General features: G+C 44.8%; 1 protein-coding gene across 3 annotated transcripts in view; it reads right to left on the bottom strand.

Moving 5' to 3' along the window:
* Nucleotides 1–23722, bottom strand: part of BARD1 (BRCA1 associated RING domain 1) — a 489699-nt gene that overhangs the window by 266915 nt on the left and 199062 nt on the right. For all 3 annotated transcript variants that reach the window (XM_085648552.1, XM_085648554.1, XM_085648555.1), the window contains one exon: nucleotides 22415–23418. In XM_085648552.1, the coding sequence (XP_085504678.1) occupies nucleotides 22415–23418 (1004 nt within the window). The remainder of the gene's footprint in view (nucleotides 1–22414; nucleotides 23419–23722) is intronic.

Genomic DNA, 23722 nt, shown 5'->3' with positions numbered 1-23722 from the left:
TCGTCCTACTGGCCCTTCCAAAAACTGCAAATACGTTCCTCATATTTCCCTGTGCCCTATCTAATGCTGTAAATGTACTGACATATTTTCCAATTCCTTTCACCAATCCCTCTCCAAACAGTAATCCTTTCGTATCCACACTTGCCTCTTTCTGTGCCATATCCCTGAATTTCTGATTTATTTTCATAAGAATAGCTTTCCTTCTCTAGCGTAACAACCCTGCATTTGCATTTCCTAAGAGTACTACAGCCCTTTGGCCATGTCCAAAATCCCTCCTCGACCCTTCCTCGGATCTCTCCCCATGCAAAATAAATAACTTTCTCTTCAATTCTAGATCTTGAACACTCCGCCCTCATCAGTTTACGCATTTCTCTATCTAAAGGTTTCTTAATCCATGTTTTTACAAATTTCGCCACATGGTCCATTGGCCACCATTCTCCACTCCTAGGATGATTAATATTCACTGGAGTAAACATATCTCCTCCAAAAGTATCCCTAATGCTGTCATTTGAAGCATCCACCTCCATATCTTCTAAATCCTCATAACCGTCATCGTCCTGCAAATCTAATATATAATCATCCACATTATCCAAATTTCTTCCAGACATTGAATTCTGTATTTCATTTCCAAATTCTTCCTCTTCTTTTGTGCTGCCAAGGACACCTGTTCTTACTGTGCCGCCAAGGAAACCTTTCTTCAAGGTTGCCTTCTGCCCAACCTTATTATTTTTTGTCATATCAATGTCTTCAATTTGTCTAGTTTTCTTAGTACGCTTTTTTCCCAACATCGATACTCGTTCCTTCCCCCTCAGACAGTGAATAAAACTCCTCACCTGATTCAACTTCCTTCCATTTCCTATTCTTAATAAACTCTTCAATGGTCTCTCTTACTTGTTTCTTCATTTCAAATTGAATCAATTATTTAACTATTTATTCATTTACCATATTACCTGTAATATCCAAATCACTACTCTGCTCTCTCTCCATATATCAATATACTTGTATAATATATATTCGTCAATTTCCTCAAATTCAATCAATTAAAAAACCTCTCCCTAATTTAACTCACACTACTCTAAAAAATAATTCTCTCACCCAAAATATTCTTATTGATAAACAATGTGCAGACAGTGGACTGTTTAACCGTCTGTTGTGCTGGCATATCTTCACTCACATACTTTCTATTAATCCTTTTCCAAAAGAGCCGCTTCCCTCTCGCGAGAGTTGGCCTCTAAACTATGCGTCCTCTCGACCTCGTGCGGCTGCTCCTAAGTATTTCCAGGGCGTCCTCGAGGTAGAGAACACTTTCCCAAAGATGCTCACTGTATTTTACACGACTACGACACCAGCACTGCCCGCCCAGCCTAGAAATAGTAACGCTCACCCCCCGCATTATTTGAAGTACAAAAAAAAAAAAATTGCCCATATCGTACTTTATTAATAAGAGCAATTCAAAAATCTAAACTTCTACCAAACCTTTCCACTTATACAAAAACCCAGCGGAACATCAATTACAATCTTAAACTTTCCTTTATTCTTTTTCTAAAATTCTTTTAATTTCTCATTTCTCAATAACACTCATACCAGACCATGCTTCCATAAATTAGAAGCCTGCTGATCACAAAAACATTACTTAAACATATAAACCACACATTCAAAAACATTTGCTCAGATATATAAAGATAAAACTTATCTGTACAGGAGCAGCAATTAGAAGAGGAAGAATGTTGGTGGATGGAATAATTATGGACTTGTGTGTTCCAGTTTTAGTGTTATATTTTATTGTGGATTCCTTAAAGCTGCTGCAGGAGTGGCATTAAAAGTTGTTATGCATAATGGTAGCCTTCGGTCTTGTAATGAAATCCCAATGATATCAGGATGTTCACTGTTGTCTGAAGATGGTCTACGAATGACAGTGATGAGCCCTCCTTCAACAGCCCATTGTTGAGGTAAGGGAAAACTCCCATTACCAACCTCCAAAGATGGGTGGCAACTACTGCCATCACAGTCGTGAACATACACGAGACGCCAATAAGGCCGAAGGGGAGCATGGCAAACTGAAAAGGCACCTGGCTGACCTTGAACTGCAGTTAAGTCTTTGGGACTGCAGGAAGGTTACCTGAAAGTATGCATCCTGAAGGTCCAAGGGGACCAACCAATCACTCAGATCCAGGGCATACAGAACTTAGGCCAAATTAGCATTTATCCTTCTGGAGGAAGGCCTTCAGAGAGCAAAGATCTAAAATTGAAAATGCTACTTACCAGTATGCATCTGTTCTTGGCATGTAGGGCTGCTGACATTCATATCTGTGCATAGATCGCCGCCTAGTGTTGGGTCCGGATGTTTGCACGTTGTTGTCCTGGAAGAGTCTTCGAAGTATCCTTGGATAGGTGACTCCTCCCCTGGACTACAGTGCGCATGGGCATCCTCTCCATCCTCAGATTGTTTTTTGCCATTGTGGCAGTGATGGAGTAGATACAGAAAGTGATGACCATGCTTACAGTAATTCTGAGAGCTGCAGCTGCTACAGGCGCCGGGGAGGAGGGAGGGCGATATGAATGTCAGCAGCCCTACATGCCAAGAACAGATGCATACTGGTAAGTAGCATATTCAGTTCGAGGCATGTGGGCTGCTGAATTCATATCTGTGCATAGAATACATAGCAGTGCCCTCTATTAGCGGCGGCTACCAGTGCCAGCTGCAGCGGTCTGAAAAAGAGTTTTGAGAACAGCCTGTCCTACAGCTGCCTGCTGTTTTGATTGCACATCTACACAATAGTGTTTGGTAAATGTATGTGTAGTGGACCAGGTGGCTGCTCTACATATATCATGCAGGGGAATGTTTCCTAGGAAAGCCATGGAGGCCCCTAACTTACGTGTTGAGTGGGCTCGTGGGGGAATCGTTAATGTGCGTTTAGCCTTTTGATAGCCTTTTGATAGCAAATTTGAATACATTTAACGATCCATCTGGCTATACCTGCTTTGGAGATAGCGTTACCTTTGTGGTGTGGCGCAAAGGCAACGAAAAGTTGTTTTGTCTTCCTAAAGATCTTAGTCCTGTCGATATAATACATGAGGGCTCTCTTCACATCTAGTGTATGGAGTGCTCTTTCTGCGACAGTTTGTGGGTTTTGAAAGAAAACAGGCAGTTCAATAGTCTGATTCATGTGGAACTGCGATACCACCTTGGGCATGAATTTGGGGTTGGTACGTAGTACGACCCTGTTGGCGTGAACCTGTATAAATGGCTCTTGAACGGTTAGTGCCTGGAGTTCACTAACTCTTCTTAAAGAGGTGATCGCTACTAGGAAAGCTACTTTCCAGGTAAGAAATTGAAGCTCGCATGAGTGTAGAGGTTCAAAGGGTGGACCCATCAGGCGTGTGAGGACCAAGTTGAGGTTCCACATTGGAGCCGGTGGGTGGCTTGGTGGAATGACTCGTTTGAGTCCTCCAAGAATGCTTTGATGGCAGGCACTCTGAATAGAGAGAGGTGCTGCCTAGTCTGCAGATAGGCTGATATTGCGGTCAAATGGACACGTATAGAGGTGTACGCCAGATTGCATCGGTATAGGTGTAAGAGGTAACAAATTATGTTTTGTATGGATGCGTCTAGCGGGTTAATGTCATTATTAGTACAATAAATGACGAACCTTTTCCATTTGGCTGCATAGCAAGCTCTGGTAGTGGGTCTCCTGGCCTCCTTAATGATGTCCATACAGTCAGGTGGCAGGTTTAGGTAGCCAAACTCTAGGACTTCAGGAGCCAGATCGCCAGGTTCAGCTGTTGCGGATCTGGGTGCTGAATCTCTCCATGGTTCTGCGTCAAATGCGCGGGTTTGATCCGCAGCCTTTGATGCGGCACCACGGAAAGTTCGAGAAAGGTGGTGTACCACGGCTGGCGTGCCCACGTTGGAGCAACCAGGACGAGTGTCAGTGAGTGTTGTCTGAGTTTGCGTGCCACCAGCGGTATCAGTGGTGCTGGGGGAAAAGCGTACGCAAATCTGCCGGACCAGTTCATCCATATCGCATTGCCCTGCGACTGCGGATGTGGGAACCTGGCGGCAAAGCTTTGGCATTTTGCGTTTTCGCTTGTGGCGAATAGGTCTATCTCTGGATGACCCCACTGCTGGAAGTACGGTTGGAGTACTGATGGGTGTAACTCCCACTCGTGCATCTGGTGGCTGTGTCTGCTGAGCAGATCCGCCATCTGGTTGTCCTTGCCGGGGAGGTGTTCTGCCATGAGGAACATGTTCCTCTGAATGGCCCACTTCCACATGCTCTGAGCCAGATGAGACAACTGTGGAGAGTGTGTTCCTCCATGCTTCTGTATGTAGTACATTGCGGTCATGGTGTCTGTCCGGATCAACACGACTTTGTTGCACAAGTGTACTTTGAATGCTTTCATAGCCAGGAAGATTGCCATCAGTTCTAGAAGGTTGATGTGCATCTTCTTTTGTTGTGTTGTCCATAGTCCCTGCACTGTGTAGTGGAGTACATGAGCTCCCCATCCCTGGAGAGACGCGTCCGCTGTCAGTATTATTTGTGGAACAGGCTCTTGGAACGGTCGGCCCTGGCAAAGGTTTTGTGGATTCCACCAATGCAGAGAGTTGTATGCCCGACCGCTCACCAACACTAGTGCTTTCAGCTGTCCTTGAGCCTGATTCCACTGACGTGCTAAGCACTCCTGAAGCGGGCGCATATGTAGTCTCGCGTGTGGGACTATGAAAATGCAGGAGGCCATCATGCCTATCAACTGCATGAACACTCGCGCAGGAAGGGAGTGTTGGGGTTTGAACTTGGAAATCAGCATTTGCATGCTGTTGATCCTCACTAAATTTGGCTGAGCTGTGGCCGCCAGAGTGTCTATAGTCGCACCTAGGTACTGTTGTACGTGTGCGGGCTGGAGATGGGATTTTGGGTAATTTAGTGAGAATCCCAGACTGTGAAGGAGGTGAATGGTGCGGGACATGTGGCTGGCACATTGCTGGGCCGACTTTGCTTGAACGAGCCAGTCGTCCAGGTAAGGGTAGACGTGTATGTGCTGCCTCCGTAGATGTGCCGCCACAGTAGCTAGGCACTTTGTGAAAACCCTGGGTGCTGTTGTCACGCCGAAGGGAAGGACTTTGAATTGGTAGTGCTGCCCCTGAACAGTGAACCTGAGGTATTTTTTGTGTGAGGGGTGAATGGGTATGTGGAAATACGCATCCTTGAGGTCCAGTGTGGCCAGGAAGTCTCCCTGTTTGAGCAGCGGGAGGACTTGCTGTAAAGTGAGCATGTGAAAATGCTCGGAGAGAATGTAGCGGTTCAGGGGTCTCAGGTCTAATATAGGTCTGAGTGACCCGTCCTTTTTTGGTATTAAAAAGTACAGGGAGTACACACCCGTACCTTGCTCGTGGACGGGTACGACCTCTATTGCGCCTTTTAGTAGCATGCTTAGCACCTCCTGCTGTAAGAGCGTTAAGTGCTCTGAGGACATAGGACGGTGTTTTGGAGGTATTGTGGGTGGAGTGGAGGTTAATTCTAGGCAGTAACCGTATTTGATAATGTCTTTGACCCACCTGTCTGTGGTGATGGAGTTCCACGTGGACAGGAACCTTTGTAGCCTTCCCCCGACAGGTGTTAGGTGGTCGGGAGGAAGGGAGAGGGCGTCACTGTTTGTTCTTGGGGGAGGACCTGGTGTTGCCGTAACCGCGTCCTCTGCCCTTTGTGCTTGAGCCACGATAACCACCCCGGGTGTTTTTATCGTAGGTGCTTTGTGTGTTGCCTTTGTTGTAAGTTTGCTGTGACCCCTGTCCTCTACCTGCTCCTCTATTTCCGGGGCGACGAAAGGAGCCGCTCCGAAAGGACTGCGTTTGAAGAGCCCCCATGGACTTTGCAGTGTCCGTGTCCTTTTTTATTTTCTCTAGGGTGGTGTCAACCTCCGGCCCGAATAAGTAGTCGGGGTTGACAGGCTGGTTGAGGATGTTATTTTGTACCTCAGGTTTGAATCCGGAGATTCGCAACCAGGCGTGTCGTCGCAACATGACGCTAGTGTTTATGGCTCTGGAAGCTGTATCTGCGGCATCCAGTGCACACTTGATGGATGCGTTTGTGAGGAGTTGTCCCTCCCTGATTAGGATCTCTGCACCTTCTTTGAATTGGTCAGGGAGATGTTGGAGTAATTGTTCTAGTGTGTCGTAGTGTGCTCGATCGTAGCGGGCGAGGAGCGCCTGAGTATTGGCAATGCGCCATATATTAGCTGCCTGGGCCGCAACCCGTTTGCCGGAGGTCTCTAGCACCTTGGACTCTTTGTCCGGGGGAGGAGCATCACCTGTTGTTTGCGAGTGTGCCCGTTTGCGAGCATTTGCAACTACAATGGAATCTAGAGGTAACTGGCCTCTAATGTAGGTAGGGTCCCCAGGCGCCGACCTGTATTTCTTGTCGATTCTGGGGTTTATTACTCTTGCCCTGGTGGGTTCTTTGAAGATGTCCTTTGCTGGTTTGAGGACACCCTTTAACATGGGTAGAGTTTTTATATTCCTTTCTGAGGATGCGAAAGTGTCCATGAGAAAGTCGTCCTCCACGGTGTCAGAGTGGAGTTGCACCCCATGATTGGCCGCAGCACGTTCAATTAGGGCGTTGAATGCGGCAGTGTCCTCTGTGGGAGATGTTTTTGCTCCATAGAGTTGCGGGTCCTGTGTATCCATAGGTGCACCCGAGTCTACAGGGTCATCCCAAGCTTGGTCAGGGTCCTGTTGGCCTTCAGGGTCCATCTCTCCGGGGTAGGGGACGTGGTCACCCATGTAGTCCTCCAAAACGTCAGTGTCGGAGTGTGTGGGAGAGAAGGACTGTGGATCCTGGTAAAAGGAGTGGAGAGGTTCGGAAAGAACTGGTTCCGAAGTCACCGGCAGCTTTTTCTTAAGCGGGATCCGGTAGGAGTCCAAAGCTGACTCTGAAGTTATTCTCCTTTTGTGGAGCACCATCCTGCCGGTGTCGGTGTCGATGACATGTGACGGAGACGACTCCGCAGGAGAGCGTTCGGTAGGCGTGAACGTGGTGTGGGTGACCCGTGTTCTGATCTGGAACAGTTTTGGGGCCGTGGATGGCGGCAGGCCAAAAGTGATATTGGTCGGTGCCGAAGAGGTCGGTGGAGCTTTTATCGGCTCGGAGCCTGACATGTCCTGGAGGACTGCTTTGTGTTTGGTGCGTTGCGCAGCAACGGTCCGTACCTGGAGTGCCATCGAGTCCTTCGTGCCGGCCGTTTCTGTAGAGGCGGGCGTGGACTTCTTCGGTGCCGGCGAGTCATCGAGTCGAGGGGCGGCAACGGCCGTCGACGTCTTTGATGAGTGTGCCTTTGGTGGTGCTGTCGAAGCGGGGTGCGACGCAGCAGGCAGTTTGACCTTTGGGGTCGGAGCCGATTGTGTCGGTGCCGGTAGCCGAGGAGGTTTGGTGGCACCGAAGCTCTTTTTCCGTGTGTCGGCGCCCACGTCAGCTGTTGCAAGCTCGGCACCGAAATCTCGTTTGGTGCGGTCGGCGCCGACGGGTTTTGCTGGCATCGAAGGTGTGGTGGGCCTCGATCCGACCAGCGTTACTTTCGGTTTCGGTTTCTGGTGAACCATTGCGGCTTTCGGTTTCGGTTTCGAAGAAGGGAAACCAGCCTTTTTGGGTAGTAATGGATGCCGCTGAATGTCCGAGGCCGGGCCAGAAGGCGGGGCCGAAGAACTGCGGGATAGGTCTTGGGTAAGGCCCGAAGGCGATCCCTCGACCGGATCCATAGACTGGCTCACTGGGATATCCTCAGTCTGTACGGGTAGGCCTGGCTCGTCACCGGAGCTACTCTCTTCGGCCCCTAAGGCCTCATTGTAGTCTCCTACCTCGGTGTCGGCTTCATCTCTGGAAAAGAGATGTTCTTCGACGTCTTCCGATACGGAGTCGTGTTCGGAAGCGGGGCTGGAGGGTAGGTTCTCCACGTCTTCGACATCTTCGTCTTCGGCGCTGAAGATGTTGGCTGGGGCCGGTGCCGCTTGCTGCGCTTCGAGTCTTGCTGCTCGTCGATTCCGAAGAGTCTTCTTGGATCGGAATCGGGCACAGGCCATACATGTAGATTCGTCGTGATCCGGTGAAAGGCATTTGTTGCACACCGGATGGACGTCGATATGGGGATATTTCGCATTGCATACCAGACACCGCTTGAATGGTGTCCTCGATTCCATCGTCGATGAAGGGTCGATGGTCGGGGAAAATGCGAAAAAGTTGGTTCTGGAAGTTGGTAAACTAACAATATACTATCGATACCGATCGGGAACAGTACCGACGCGAACTAAAGGCCTTTTGGCCTGTAAAAAGGTTTTCCTAACTTGAGTCAAGATAAGCACATCCGAACCCAATGGCGGAAAAAAACAATCTGAGGATGGAGAGGATGCCCATGCGCACTGTAGTCCAGGGGAGGAGTCACCTATCCAAGGATACTTCGAAGACTCTTCCAGGACAACAACGTGCAAACATCCGGACCCAACACTAGGCGGCGATCGATGCACAGATATGAATTCAGCAGCCCACATGCCTCGAACTCTATGCAACCAGCAGACAATCCTTCAGAATGACGAATTAGCAGGGTTAGCAAGCCATCCCTACTTTAAATTAGCATTTATCCTTCTGGAGTAAGGCCTTCAGAGAGAAAAGATCTAAAATTGGACAGTCCTTCAGGATGACGAATTAGCAGGGTTAGCAAGCCATCCCTACTTTCGAGGCCGGTGCTCCATCAGTGGCTTCTTTGGCCGGCAGAGCCTGCACCACTTGCAGCAAGATGGGCAGGTGTACCTACAAAAGCAGCTCTGATGTAGGCGGGAGTTGAAACGGGTCGGAAAGGAATGGGAGGGGAGCCTTGCGGACGATCTGGAAGACCCATCTGTCAGATGTGATGAACTACCACCCTTGCATGAAAATGTCTGATCCTGCCTCTCACAGGGTGGCTGTGCGCCATTGAAGGTAGACTAACGTGGCTTGGAGACTAATATCACATGGACAGGGGATTGAGTGGAACCTGCATGATATCAGCCTGATCCACATCCTGAGCCCAAAAGGACTGCAATGGCTACTGTGGTTTTGGCAGAGCCTGGCAGTGCCTACAAGTCTGTCACCAGAAGTAGATTCAAAATTATCATGATCTGCTGTAGAAACTGTCTGTCAGGGGTAGACATGCTAGATACAGAGGAGGCTGTTTTCCTAGACAGTGGAAATGCATTTCAGATATTCCTGAAGCTGGAGGGAGGAGACCTAGACAAGGAAGCGGAGAAAGCCGAGACCGAACCATATTTATGAATTGGATTAGGCCTTTTGCTGAGAGAAGCTGCTGATTAGTCTTCCTGAGCACTGCCATGTGGAGGATGGGGAGTGTGAGGGGTAGAACCGCAGTGTCTACTGTTAAAAGAGTTAAGGTTCCTTAAGGAGAGACCAGCCTTTATCCCTTCACAGATTATTGTTTAGTATTGCTGTTAGTCATGTGCCAAAAACTCTCATATTTTAGTGCCTCAGTTGTGGGTGCTCCAAACTTGTGATGACCCTGCTATGAGGAGTATCACTCTACATCGAAGCCTGTGTCTGGAGAACAGCCTGGAGAGACGCATGAAAGAAGAACCACCCAAAACTGGTTAAGAGTGAAGATGGAGAATCCACATACCCGGTCTATTTTGACAATACAAAGTGGGAGCTGCTGACCTATTTGAAGTTGCAAATTATCTATTTCCAAGCAACCGAGTGCTCTGCAAAGTACTCCAAAATCTGCTATGCAACCAGCGAAGCCAGCCAGCTTCCCTGTGGCGAGGGCACACCTGGAGTCCGACCTGGAAGGAAGAGCTGTCTCCTCATACTGAAGCGCCTGGAAGGCAAACCTGCCTGCAAACTGAGGGAAGGAGTGACACAAACTTGCAAGAGGTGTGATTTTCATGGGAAGCCTGAATCATCTGACCCCAGATCTGAGGGTCCGTCCACCCAGAGAGACTTGGCTGATAGATCTGAGCGTTCCAGGATGAAAGCACAGTCTCGCTCACAAACCGCCTGCATTGTATACTCACCTGAATTTGTGCCCGAGCAGCCTGTGCTGATGCGATACTGAAGTTGGGCCCAAGCAGACAGTGCTGCTGCAAAGTTCTAAAGGTGTGCTTTAGCAGACTGTCTCTGCGAGAGCCTGGAGAGACCACAGCAGAGTGAGTCACTGGGACAACTGACTATAAGTTAGCACACTGCACCACTAGCCCAGCGCCGTGACGTGCCCTGAGCTGGGGTCGGGCTGCCTGCAGAAAAGGACCTAGATGTCATCTGGTGAACTCTGACCCCGCCTCTTACCACTCAACTCACCAGAAAGCCAGAAACAGGCTTGCAACCATCCAGAGATGGAGGAGTCACAGCCAGCATGTCTCCTCCCAGAAGAGGGAGAGTGCTGACAATCCCTGCTGTGGACGGTGCACTGACAAAGCTCTGAAGTTTTAAGATAAATGGTTGTAACTATACCCTACCCATAGACTGGCCCGAACCTGGGAATAAGATACAGAGTGGGGAAGGAGGGGGGAATTACTGATTCTGGGCACAGTGGTCCTGCACCAGTGACATGCATGCATCTGTAGGCTGTACTGTGTAGTACTACGTTTTCTGCATCGATTAAAGTCCTTGTTTTTCCACAAAGGCAAGCACTGGGTGGGCATTCAAATTATTGCACTGCTGGGCGATTGTGGAGTCCTGAGTTTGTAACACCCCATAGTACCTCCCTGAGAAGCCTGTGACTGCTCGACACGCTATCACGGAGAGTCAAGTGCTACAGGGTCTGCAAACCTGTTGGATATCGCCGCCCTCTATACAGGAGCTGATATGATGCCTTATATGTTTCACAGTTCTATATACAAGCACTATATAAACTAGCCAAAAACACTGGCTTTATCAAAGATTGCTTGAAACAAAGCAGAAGCAATAGCATCCCACTTATAGGATGAGAGTTGAAAAATAAGACCCCTTAGAAACAGTTCCATAAAGGGTGTGCTCCACGCAATAGAATTAGTGAGGTTTGGGGAGGGGGAAGGTTGATTTACATTAAGGAGGGCAAAACATCACTTTGCGGATAAGGCTAACCAGTTAGACAGCACCAGTGAAACCCTTGATTTCTGTAAAATACCCTCTAAATTATTTTTATGCCAGTACAATGTCCAATACTTAAAAGGGCATCTACCACAGCTCACACTCCAGCAGCTGACGCGGGTCAGCCTACATCGCGCACAACAGATGTGTGGTATTATAGCAACACATTCATTAATCTTTATTAACTCATCTGCAGAGCACAACAGTGTCAGGCAATCACGTCCAAACAAGATGGATGCTTGGGCCTGCTATCCTGCTTGTAATGACGCACTTCTGTAAAAGAAGGAAGTCTCGAGACTTGACAAATGATGTGCCAGCCAGGCAGCCACAGAATGCCGAAGAACAATTCACAGACCGGTAACGGATGTGTCCTATGCAAACCTCCTTGACGTCTGCAGAAAACAAACGTTAACACAGAATCCACGAATCTTGGATAAAACCAAACGTGCTTGTAGCATGAATGGACATCCACCATAAGAAATACAATGTTTGGAAAATGATTTTAGCTTTCTAATGTTTAATTGCAGTTATGGCAAGATACGGTGCATATAAATACGAAGCACCGCTCGTACAGCCCACCATTACGATGTACATTACCAGTTTGATGATACAGCATAAGCTGCTATCAAACTGCATTTTTTTCACAACCGAGATTATTGTGTTTTGACAAAAAGTCATTGACGCACAGGCCAAGAAATACACACGGGATGATGGAATTAGCATGTCCTTGAACATGAAACTCGTACATTCGGCCCCATCCAAGCGCAAGACGACAAAACAGGACTGCCACAACAATTTCATCTTCATTTGTTCCACTCCACTTCCCTGCGTCTCCGTACATCCGACTTTCTTCCTCAAGTTATGAACTGAAGGGTGAGCACTTTTTAAAAACCGCATTTTGAAGCAATAACATACTTCCTTACCCAATTCCCTCACACACATTTCAGACCTGTGGACATGGTTTGTTAGAGTCTCAATTCCTAGTAGAGAACCTCTGTACACAAGTTCAGGAAATCTCTCCCCAAGTTCTAGTATCACAGATCTAGACTTCAAGGAGTTGCTCTTACTGTTGTGCTATTTGTGTAAAATCCTTACTCAAGAGCTGCCAGATGTTTCCAAATCCCTTGTGTTGCCAGACCGGTCATATGTGATGTTCTCCATGACTAGAACTGACCATATTTCGTGGCACCACTGGACCACCACGGGTGGAGAGGCATTCTTTAGCGTGAGGGGTATAAATTGCTTTGCTGTGAATCTGTGTCACGGTAGGTTTCTATTCCACTTACTTGAGCATCACCTCTGCTCGAAGGTCCCTTATGCCCAGTATCATCAGATCACTGAAATAATATCGGAATCAACAATATTGTGTAACACACATTGTGTCAAAAATATTGTTTACAAAAATATTGATTTCCTATGCTAACAATGGTAAGTACAAAAATATAGAGAAAAAAAATTGTTTCATGCTAATGTTGTTAAAAAACATACAAAAATATTGTTTAATATATAGTTTATAGTAGTACATCTTAAATATTTTAGTATATACTATTAATTTAATGTAAACTAAATAAATCTCACTATTTAATACTATATATAAATATACACTTCTATAAACACATACATACGTGTGTTTATATATATATATCCACATACATATATATTGCAACAATTATTAAAAATATGTATTTTACATTATATTACTTGTTTTTATTCTTTAAATGTACTACTAAAAAAAACACAGAGTGAAGCACTGTTCCATGTTGGTGCTGCAATACTTTGCATTAGACACACAATTGATGGACGGAATGCAGAACAAATCAAAACATTCACCCCCAGTCAAGAGATCTGGGTTAAATCCATCATTCTTTTGCTCACCATGCCACCCCAGTTTAGACCTGGCTATATGCAAATCAGTCTTGACCCTGTGCCTCATGGGAACAGTCCAGCCGAACTGTCAAGCCAGGTCCTATCTAGACCGGAAAAAAGAATCCTAGGACCGGTTTCGGGGTTTCACCCCTCTTCAGCCAGGTAAACGGAAGGGCTTGGCTGGGCATTTCCACGATAGGGGATGTCACAGAAAAAGGTGATCCTAAAACCTGGTCTGTACAGAATATGGGCTAAATAGATCCCAATTTTTCAAATACATACAACTATGCCATGCCTGGGGGTTAGAGGGAATATCGTGTTCCGAACTGCCCGAATATGCCCTCCTGGAAGGGAGACTAATACAAGAAGAGCTGGTGGAAAAGGCGGTCTCCACTATCTACAAAACAATAAACAATAACATACCAAATAACCTTGGGAAACTGCGTGAGAGATGGGAGGGTGACCTGGGAGGATTGGAAGATGTGGATTGGGAGGCTGCCCTTATGCACCCCAGGGGACTGGCCATCAAAGCAAGACTGCACCTTGTCCAATACAAAATCTTACTCAGGATTTATTATCATAGAGACAAATTGCATAAGATGAGAAAGATGGAAAAACCACTTTGTTTTGAATGCAGGACGGTCAAGGATGATTTCTATCACACCATATGGGGCTGCACCATATTCCAATCTTACTGGAGGGACATAGTGGGAGAGCTAGGGAGGACATTGTGTGTACTCATAACCATGGATCCTGGTTTCATCCTACTGGGCATACTAAGCGAAGTGGACATAAACAGGACTCATCTAACTTTTGCTGCTTTGGGCCTGGTTGTAGCTAAGAGGAATATAGCACGGTGGTGGGGAGTCGTGGAGACTCCCACGATACAGGAGTGGAGGAGGGGAATGGGCCTCTACATGGCCGCTGAGTGTACGACATACACCAGCAGGGGATGTCCACATAAATTCTATAAAATATGGGGTCCATGGAGAAGTTATAATAGATTGGACCTATTAGATAGCGCACCTGTATCCACACCTTTTATCACCAACCACTTTGATCCCATGGCTCAGGGAAATCATCACTAGACTAACTAAACATGAATGGATCTAATCCTTCTGAACATCTGGTTGGGCCATTAATGAGAGTCATTACACTGTAGAGTTATCCGTGATCACCCAATGGCTTTCATCAGTGTTAAAAGTATGTTGTCCTCTTGGAATGAATCTCATGCGAAACAAGTTAACGTTTGTGTGGATGTCATGTTCTTTTTGCAAGATGTGAAATAAGAAAAATGCAAAATATATATATATATATATTTTTTTTTTTAAAGGAACCTAGCGTTCCTCATTGGTAGATCTCTTACCTGTCACAAGCATGAACTATTCTCAGATTGTAGAGCAACTGGTTAAGATCTTGTTTTTAACTGAAACAAGGTTACATGATAGCTCTATGCCAGATGTCATTCAAGCCCTTCCCAAAGGATATTTTTTATGTAGAAAGGACAGACAACACAAGAGGAGAGGGAGCATTGCTATATATATATATTTTTTTTTTAAACACACTTAGCTGCACATACAATGCCCAGCCCATCCCAGACTGCGAACATCTCTCATTCACTATATATCTGTCCCCTACGACCTCTTTCTCAATCTCAGGTCTATTAATTTAGAGACTTCCAGGTCCTTGTATAACTTTTACTGAAGCGTTACCAGAGTCAGTAGCCAGTTTGGCGAGTAAAAAAAACGAATTCACACTTCTTGGTGATTTAAATATTCATTTTGAACAGTTAAATAATGCTACAGTCACAAATATTCTACACGGTCTAGCAAGCCTACAGCTTAAAAAAGCAGTACGCATGCTAAAGGCCACCTTACCCTGTCTTCAGCAACTACCCTAATACAAATATTGGAACACCGTGCCCGCTGGTCTGGACAGACCATGTCGTAATCCCATTCACACTGGTAGGTACTCCTACCCCCTCAGACAAGATGACCACAACTAGCTTGGGCCATAGATGGACAAAACTGAAGGAAAACTGGAAGAATCTTCTAGCCTCAACCAAACCTTTTGTTAGAAGCCACCCGGGTGAGGCCAACTCTTTAGTATATGAATGGCTAAAAGACTCAGTAGATGAAGTCACCCCCATTACAACAATAAAGAAGGGAAAGAAGGAAAGGTCAGCACCGTGGTTTACAAGTCATTTAGTTTCCTTGAAAATAGACTGCAAAGTTCATGAAAGGAATTGGAGGAAAAATGATAACAACCAAAAATACTCCTACAGAATAGCTATCAGACACTACCACCAGGAAATCGAACAGGCAAAGGCAGCAGATTATGAAACCTCAATATTGAAAGCAGCCAATGGTCCAATGGAGCTTTTTCGCATAGTAAAGTCCCTTTGAAAGTCTACTTTGAAAGTTGAAAACTCCCTGCTCACCCCTACAATTGTACTCTATAATGAGGTTGCAGCCTACTTTCAAGATAAAGTGGCAACAGACAAGAAGCTCACTGGCAACCCCTCTAGATTTTCAGGCTCCACAGAAAAAGAGTACTTTTCTCTCTAGCTTCTCCCCAGTCACGATGAGTCTCTCTCTGACTTAGCTGGCAAAGTCAAACGACCTTTTGGCACCCTATACCCCTTCTAGGACGTGAAGATCCTCAAAGGCGCCTGGAGCTCAAAGGACTAGATGGGTCGGCAGGTCTTTCTCATACTTGACTTTAAAACTCTGGAATTCTATGCCAGCTGACTTTGGAAACAAAACGAATGAGCCCCGTTTCAGAAAAATGCTCAAGACCTGGCTTTATCCCCACTAGCCAATCTGCCCAGTGTTGTTCTGCCTTGCACGGGCTATGCCTCACTCCGCGCTGGGAAGCCTTCAGGTAGCTGTGCGCTTTACGAATTGGCATAACATAACACATTTTAAACGAAACAGGAAATATATTTAAATTCAATTTCAAAACATAAAATAAATAGCAAACAAGTCAAATAAAATTAAAAGAATTTACAAAAAATATCATAGAAATTCAAAAACATAAAAAATAGTTTAATAAGGAGTCTTGGGAATAATGGATATACTATTCCCACTCCAGTTTATGCAACAGTAGAGAAATTGTAAGACTTCAGAAGGGTTAAATATATCATTACCACTTGAAACAGCACAACAGTAAGGAAAAAATTCAACTTCTGAGGGGTTAAATTTACTATTCCCACTCCAGTCTGTGCAACGGTAGGGAAAGTACTGGACTTCGGAGGGGTAAGATTTACTATTCCCACTCAAGACCCTGCAACAGTAGGGAATGCATTGGACATCGGATGGGTAACATTTACAATTTCCACTCCAGTTTGTGCAACAGTAGGGAAAGCGTGGGACTTCTGAGTGGTAACATTTACTATGCCCACTCCAGTCTGTGCAACAGTAGGGAAAGTTTTGAACTTCGGAGGGTTACGATTTACTATTCCCACTCCAATCTAACCAACAGTAGGTAAACTACTTCATTTCAAACACATTACATACTTGAATAACTCTATTAATTTAGAAAAAATGTAAAACTCTAAATATAAACATTACTTAACATAAAGCATATATAAAAAAACAATTATCCAATTTACAAAATGTATAACAATGTAATAATTAATTTTCAATTAAAATATAATACTCATTTCATTATTAACTTTCCACCCTATACCCTACAAACCTAATAACCCACACCTAAAATATGAGAAAATAACTGTATAAATAAATTTATATAATTGATAAACAGTTACATAATTAACACTTAAGGGTTAATTGCTAATAACTTAACTTCCCACCCTACAACCCTGCAAACCCAGAAGCCCACACCTAAAATATAACTAAAACACATAATTATTACACAATTCATATAATTATCAACATAAAACATAACTAAACTAAACCAATGTTACATAAGATACATAATTAATCAATGTTGTCCTTAAAAATTACACAGGCTTTTAGCAAAACTGTCTATAACCTTCGCATAGGGGCAAGTTTCTGGGGGAAGGTGAATGTATGATAGAACTGTTAACCTTTAAAACAACATCCCAAATGTACACCTGGATTGCAGTGGCTCTCAAGGATAGTAGTAGCCTCCGTTCTGGGCACAAACCAAGAAGAAAGTGTAACTTGTTCTGGCTTGCACAAAATTCTGTATGCTCGATGGACTTGCATCTCTCCTGCTGGTGCAATCAGAGCCGGCTTGCTTAACAATAGTGAACACAGTAACCAATCTAGGAATTCTTTGCGCCCACAGAGGAATTGATTAGTGAAGTAACGGACTTCTCCATTAGGGGCAGTATATCAAAAACAGTGTTAAAACTAGGCTCCAGAATTGTTTTAATTTTGCTAATAAAACGATCAATGAAAGCATGCAAGTGAGATTTCCCGTTCAAAGCTGCTTCATACAAGACTTTTTATGTTTTTTCAGTTGTTTGGACAGGTAATGAGGTATCATTAGAATTATAATTGGTTGTGCACGTGCACCTCTTGGCCTTTGTTAGGGGAAGGGGCCTACTTACCCAGGAGTAAGTGGAGGGTGCTACAGCTGAGAAATTAAAGACTTGCGAACAAATAAAGGTTTTTCAACCAGATGAATTGCCTTAATTATTACCCCAATGCACTTTCAAAAAAAGTATTGATAGTCATGGAATGTCTAGCGTCGGTCTGTCTGTCTCTTCCCGATCTCAGTAAGATATAAATTAGCACTCACACCAAGAAAATGGGCCCAGTGTCCCTGGCGAGATTAGGATGGTCCCAACCATGGCCCGGGCTTTGCCCAGGATCATCCTGCACATGTCCCACACAGCACTGGAAATATTGTGAAGCAGGATGCGAGGCTCCTCTTCAGTCCACATCCTCAATGGAACCACAAGTGTTATTGTTGCCCCCACCCAGGAGCACATCAACAGTCAAAGCTCAGTATATTTTCTTATAGAACTTGCCCTAACAGTAAAAGATTTGCACTAATGAACCATATATGCAGATGTGAACATCTTATACATACAATTACATACCCTGCTGTGGCAACAGAGCATCTGCACAATAACCAAGTGTGGAACTGTAAACTGTCAGTCAAAGGCTATCTTCTGCAGGAGGTTGGAGCCTACTTGTCTACGGGACAAAATAAACATGACGATTTGTTGTCCTTGACCCCAAATGCTATATCCTGGGTTTAGGGCGAATGGAATTCCACACCCCTGCAGAATAGGTTTTATTCTAGAAGTCTTATTTTCAACTGTCCTCTATGTGTGAATGGTGGTATCCTCATTGCCCTCACATCTCCAATACAGACTCGAAGTACCAAGGTAAATCACTAAAGGCCTAATTTATATTTTGGCACAGCGACGATGTTCCCTCCCCGCTAACCAGCCCGATTTAGATGCAGGCAGGCCATAGGTTTAATCACAGCTACCTTTGGAGACAGACCGAGCTCCAGTCCGTCCTGGTGCTCTACCGACTTCGCAGTACAAATTAACTCCTATAACACCGACTCCGTGGTATTTGTCTCGCAATTAGCTGTTCAAGGGCTTAACTCCCCTCCTGCCAAAATTAGCCTTCAAGCCTCAGAGTCTCCATCCAAATCATGCTCTCTGGCCACTGGAGCTCCTTGATCATGCCAGCAGGGTCCTTCTAATGATACCAACAGTCTTGTGCCCATTAGGCATCGATCTCCAATGCCGCGCCCTACCAGGATTTCTCGCCACCTTAGGGCCTTTTGAATACTACATGCTCACAACTCTGTCCTGATGAAGATCTCCAATTAGTGAGATTGAAACGACGTCGATCCTTTTACAACTAAACTACTGTATTCTTAAGAATTTGTTGCAAGGACTTTCTCTTGTTGTCAATGGGATGTATGTTTTTTAAAACATTTCCTTCACTCACCACATCAAGTTTCTTTCCACTATTTTGTGCGCACTGGATTTATAATCCGCTTGTATTGATAAAGAGAATATTGTTAAATAAATGAACCACCTTACAAAGTTTACTTGTGTCCCTTCCTAAATTTATCTAGAAAAGTGCCTTATTCCATAGGCTATTTGATAAATTTTCGTTTTCTTGAGATAATGTATCTCTTCTAGGACCTATTTGGCCTTCTATGAACCATTGTTTTTGCACAAAAATAAGTTTAATCACGGCAGAGTCGATACAGTCTACACCGGGATTAAAGCGCTCTGACGGCACTGCAGAGCAAGGGCCATCTGAGGAACACCTCTAATTCAGCCCACCTGATTTAGATGGGTAGAATTAGAGGTCAATTTTCACTACCCTTAACCGGGCATTTCAGAGCATGTATCGTATTACTTGCAGCTTGTTTTTGTGCCTGCCAAACTAAAAATCTCCCAGTGAAATTACTCTCCTCATAAACCTTTTGCATGTAGGCATTCAATGCACTACACTTAGTATTCCACCAATCACTTATTGCCTGTCTGGCCTTATCCAAGGCTCTCCTATTTACCATCGATATATGCCTTAGAAGTTTATCTTGACTTTCCTGAATAGTCTTTTCCAAAGTTTGCTTTTGTTTGCTTGCACTTCTGATATTGACCACGTCCTTAACTATCACAAGCCCCCTTATATAGGCTTTTACAGCATCCAAAACTACGATTGGGGCAGAGGACCCATGATTCCTAGTTAGAAATTGCTTTATCTCCACTTTGCATATCTGAACCCAGCCTTCCTTCTGTAAGTACTGTTTATTAAAAACCCATTGCCTAATCCGTGGAGTACCTTTCTCTACCAATACCTCCAGGGCAATCATTAGGTAATCTGAAAAGCTATTAGCAAGTGCCCACTGGCCCTTAAAAACCAGGGTGTTTGAAAGTAAAAAAAAGTCACTAAGACAAGAGCTATCAAATTGACTAGAAAAACAAACATGTATATTCTGTTTTTGCTGGAAAGGCCTCCCTCCAAGGATCAACAGGAGCCAGAGTTATTAGAAAATTTTGAAGAACCTTTGCGACTTTGGGCATGAACTGCTTTTCATATTTACTGAGGAGTCTATTCTAGGACTCTGCAAGAAGTTAAAAGTCATCTCCAATAATAATTTCCCCTGGGACTTGCAATAATGACTGAAAATGTTCCTCATAAGGCCCTGCATTATTTTCCACTAGGGCATACCAACTCACAAACGTGAGTCGCCTAGACAGCAATGAACAGTTCACTCAGCACCAACGTCCAAATTTATCATTAGCAAAATCCAGCACTTCAGCTCCTTGCCACTTGGCCAAAAAGATTGCAATGCCAGGATGTACCACTTGGGCAGATGAGAAAGTTCTATTGCCGGTACAGTCTTTAAAACATGGAAAATTCCAAAGCTTCCTGGCCGTAATATGCGTTTCCTGCAATACAATCACCAAAGGGTTCTCTGCTATAACCCAGGCTTCTACTGCACGCAATTTCTTCTTATAGTTGAGACAGTTGACATTAAAAGAGACCACCTTAAAAATTCTAATAAGCATCACCTCCGCTTTCTTTTCCCAGGTGATCAATTGAGAACATAAAAAAAAGTAAGAGTGCATAAAGTGCCTAATGTACTAAAAGTGACCAGAGCACAAAAGTGCAAACCTACAACCACTGCTGGCGCTAGGCCAACAGTTAAGTGCAACCTTTTCTAAAGACCTACCCAAATTATTGATTACCCTAGCCCTCAATCTCCTCTCCGAATTAAAGTGCATGAATGCAAAGCTTGACAAGCTATTAGCCAAAAATGGGCGCGCTTTCTAAAGTGCATCTCCATCTCATGATTCATAACTCTATCAAAGTGCCCATGTGCTTGACCTTTTCCCTTTGGCAACCACTCGGCCCACATGCATTACACAGAAATGGAATCCACTCCACATAGGCATCCCCAATCTGTGAATTCAACATTCAAAGCGGGTGTTTGTTCCTACAATTCGCCATTTTGGATCTCTTTTTGTCAAACCTATTACAACATCCTTCCCCCCCCGCAAACCTCACCTGTCCCTCCAACTCCTCCCTCCCAAGCAACAGTCAGTGGGTGGCCCACCTTTCCACCCAAACCCAGTGTGCTTTCCCGTGTCGGCTCCGCTTTGATGGAATAGTCACTGATAGGTTTTGGTAGGGTCTTACTTCACTGTCCTTCTAACAGCATATTCTTCTGCATTCTACAGGCATTAAGAATCTGCTCCATTAGCAAGTAGGATGTCAGGTTCACCACTATGTCAATTTCTCACCTTAATGGCTCTGTTCCCCATTTTGTGTACTCTTTCCAGGCCATTTCCAATGAGGCTCCTTCCTTTAGTACTTTTCCTGAAAAGTAACTGAATGCATCCATTGAGATCATAGTCTTTAGCTCGCTCTTTCAAGTTTTGAATTCCCCATGTTATCCCTCCTTTACCTGATTTCAAGGTCTTCACACTTATCAGTGAGGGATTTCATCTAGGAATCTAGCAAAGGAAGTTGTCCCCACATGGCCTGTGTCAGACATGGATTAAAATATTTGTTCAGTTGCTTCCACCTAGTTTGCTTGGTTTTAGGTGTCCTTCTTAAGTACCGAAATATTACTTCTTAATTGAGTACATAGTCTGGTTAGGCAGAGGCCTGTTGAAATATTTTCAAGTCTGCCAAGATCTTGTTTTGAGAGGAAGGCATCCCCTTCCCCTCCCTTTGTGCACCATTATGTTCTCCTCTTTCTCTTCAGACGTCTGTGTGAAGCTTCTTCTTTGGAATGGACCAATGCATGCATTTTGCTTCGTTTGTGGGTTTTGGCGGCCTGTGGTATAAGCGGAGTTTGCTTGCGCTGTTTATTATGCACTGCAGCACAGAATCTGTCACCAATCTGTTTAGTCTTAAGACACAGACACTACCTATTCTCTAAAAACACTTTTCATACTGCTGCTACTCTATAGGTTAGTATGAAGCATTTGACGGTGCTGTGCACAGACGAGGTAGACTCTCAATTATAGCCAATCCCCCTCCACAAACCCTTTTAACAGCCACTTCCGTAAGAAAAGGACCCATTTCAAATTTGTTATCCTTTATATCCAACACTCATTGCAATACAAAACAAATTCAATTCAAGGAAGAACAATACTAAACATTTGCATTACTTGACATACATCCCTAAAGAGCAAGGCTGAAATACCAATTACAAATAAACTTACAGAACCACTCTGGTTGCTCAACATTCAGGTATGGTAAACTTGATGGAATATCATTTAGAATGCAAGAGGCTAAACAGTGCAATGCCTTGTGGAACCCACTTAACACCCAGCAGAAACAGCGGGAGTTTTGCTAAGATCTTACAACCTGGCATTCTATGCAATACACATTTTGCAAGAAAATGCATTTTCTACCTAGTGTATCCATCACAACATAACTGGAAGAGTCTGTTTTAACCCAGCATATCAAGGGGCACATACCAGGGGGTAAAAAAAAAAAAAAAGAAAACGTTCCTACCTTAATGGATGTGATATGCAGCAATGTCTCCCCCTTATAATTCCGCTTTGCACTCTGTCTGGAAGGGCTGAGGAAGGAGGTCTCCGCATGCTTACGGGTGCAGGACGATGGAGTACTGGGTGTCCCAATGGGTGACTTGTGAGGCGTGCAGGCACCCTTTTCATCTCCAGATATCTGATATTTCACTGGCTTTGGAGACTCTGCAACAGCCGGTGAGATCTGTGCGATAGTGATGTGATTGTTTTTCAGTGAGACACGCTCTGGCGAACACATCAGGGAAGGGTCTGGAGAACCACCAACATTGCCAAAGCCTACACTCTGTTTTACAGGCGGTGGTCTTTTTGAAGCAGGTGAAGGAGTGGGAAAAGAATCAGACAGCTTCCTCCCCCTCCTAGGTTTACTTTCTTGAGAGGGTGAGTCCACAGGCGGAACGTCCTCCTTATGAAGGACGGACTCATTCTCAGCAGCTTTCTCAACAGGGTTCTCCTGTATAGACAGCTGTAAGTGGCACACACTTCCATTCTGGGAAGGGCCGGATTCCGTAGCCAGTCCTAGCTCCAAGGATGCCTCCTCAACAGGGCAGGGTTCTGGGCTGCACAGGACAATCGGCTGACTACAAAAAGACACTGATCTTTCTTCCTGTGGTTGAACCGCATCTTCATTGCTCAACTTGCCAGGGCCTTCCCTTGGTTGTTTCTTCCCAAAACCCCACTGCTGGTTAATGACATCCAGTCGTCTTTTCTTAGATTTTGTGGTCTTGGTGGATGATTTCTTCTGTGTTTTGGCAGTATTTTTATTTGGTGGAGAGGGTAAAAATGCAAATGTAGAACAAGCAGCCTGGTATATGGCGCCTCCTCCATCAAGGGGCTGCTCCAGCTTTAGCGGCTTGTCCAAGACGCATTTCATCTTCCCACTTCGAGGGCTGAACCACATTCGGATCTGTTTTTTTTTTGTTTCAGCTTTGGGCATGTTTGCTTTTATGGACGTAAACACTTTTTTCTTTTCTGTATGGAAGTGAAGAGAAGAATATTTGTTGTTAACAGAAAAATTCTTGATGTCTTCCTCCTGGCGCTTCATTACCTCACAGTTAAAAATCACATTTTTGAAATAATCTTTTACTTTTTAATATATACTAAAATGGGCATCTTGGCTTTACTCAAGTGCACACGCAGTAAGCAGAAGCAGCTCATGTCAGGGAAAGGAGGCGGGGAAGATTGGGGACGAGGGAGAGAAATACCAAAAATAAAACTTCCCTGCAGCTGCCGCACTTCAGCATGGCGTCTCCTTCCCTATCCACTGCAGGCAGGC

The sequence above is a fragment of the Triturus cristatus genome, chromosome 3_2, assembly GCF_964204655.1.
Source record: "Triturus cristatus chromosome 3_2, aTriCri1.1, whole genome shotgun sequence".
Lineage (NCBI taxonomy): Eukaryota > Metazoa > Chordata > Amphibia > Caudata > Salamandridae > Triturus > Triturus cristatus.
The sequence above is the reverse complement of the archived record's forward strand: the minus strand, read 5'-3'. Positions and strand labels throughout refer to the sequence as shown.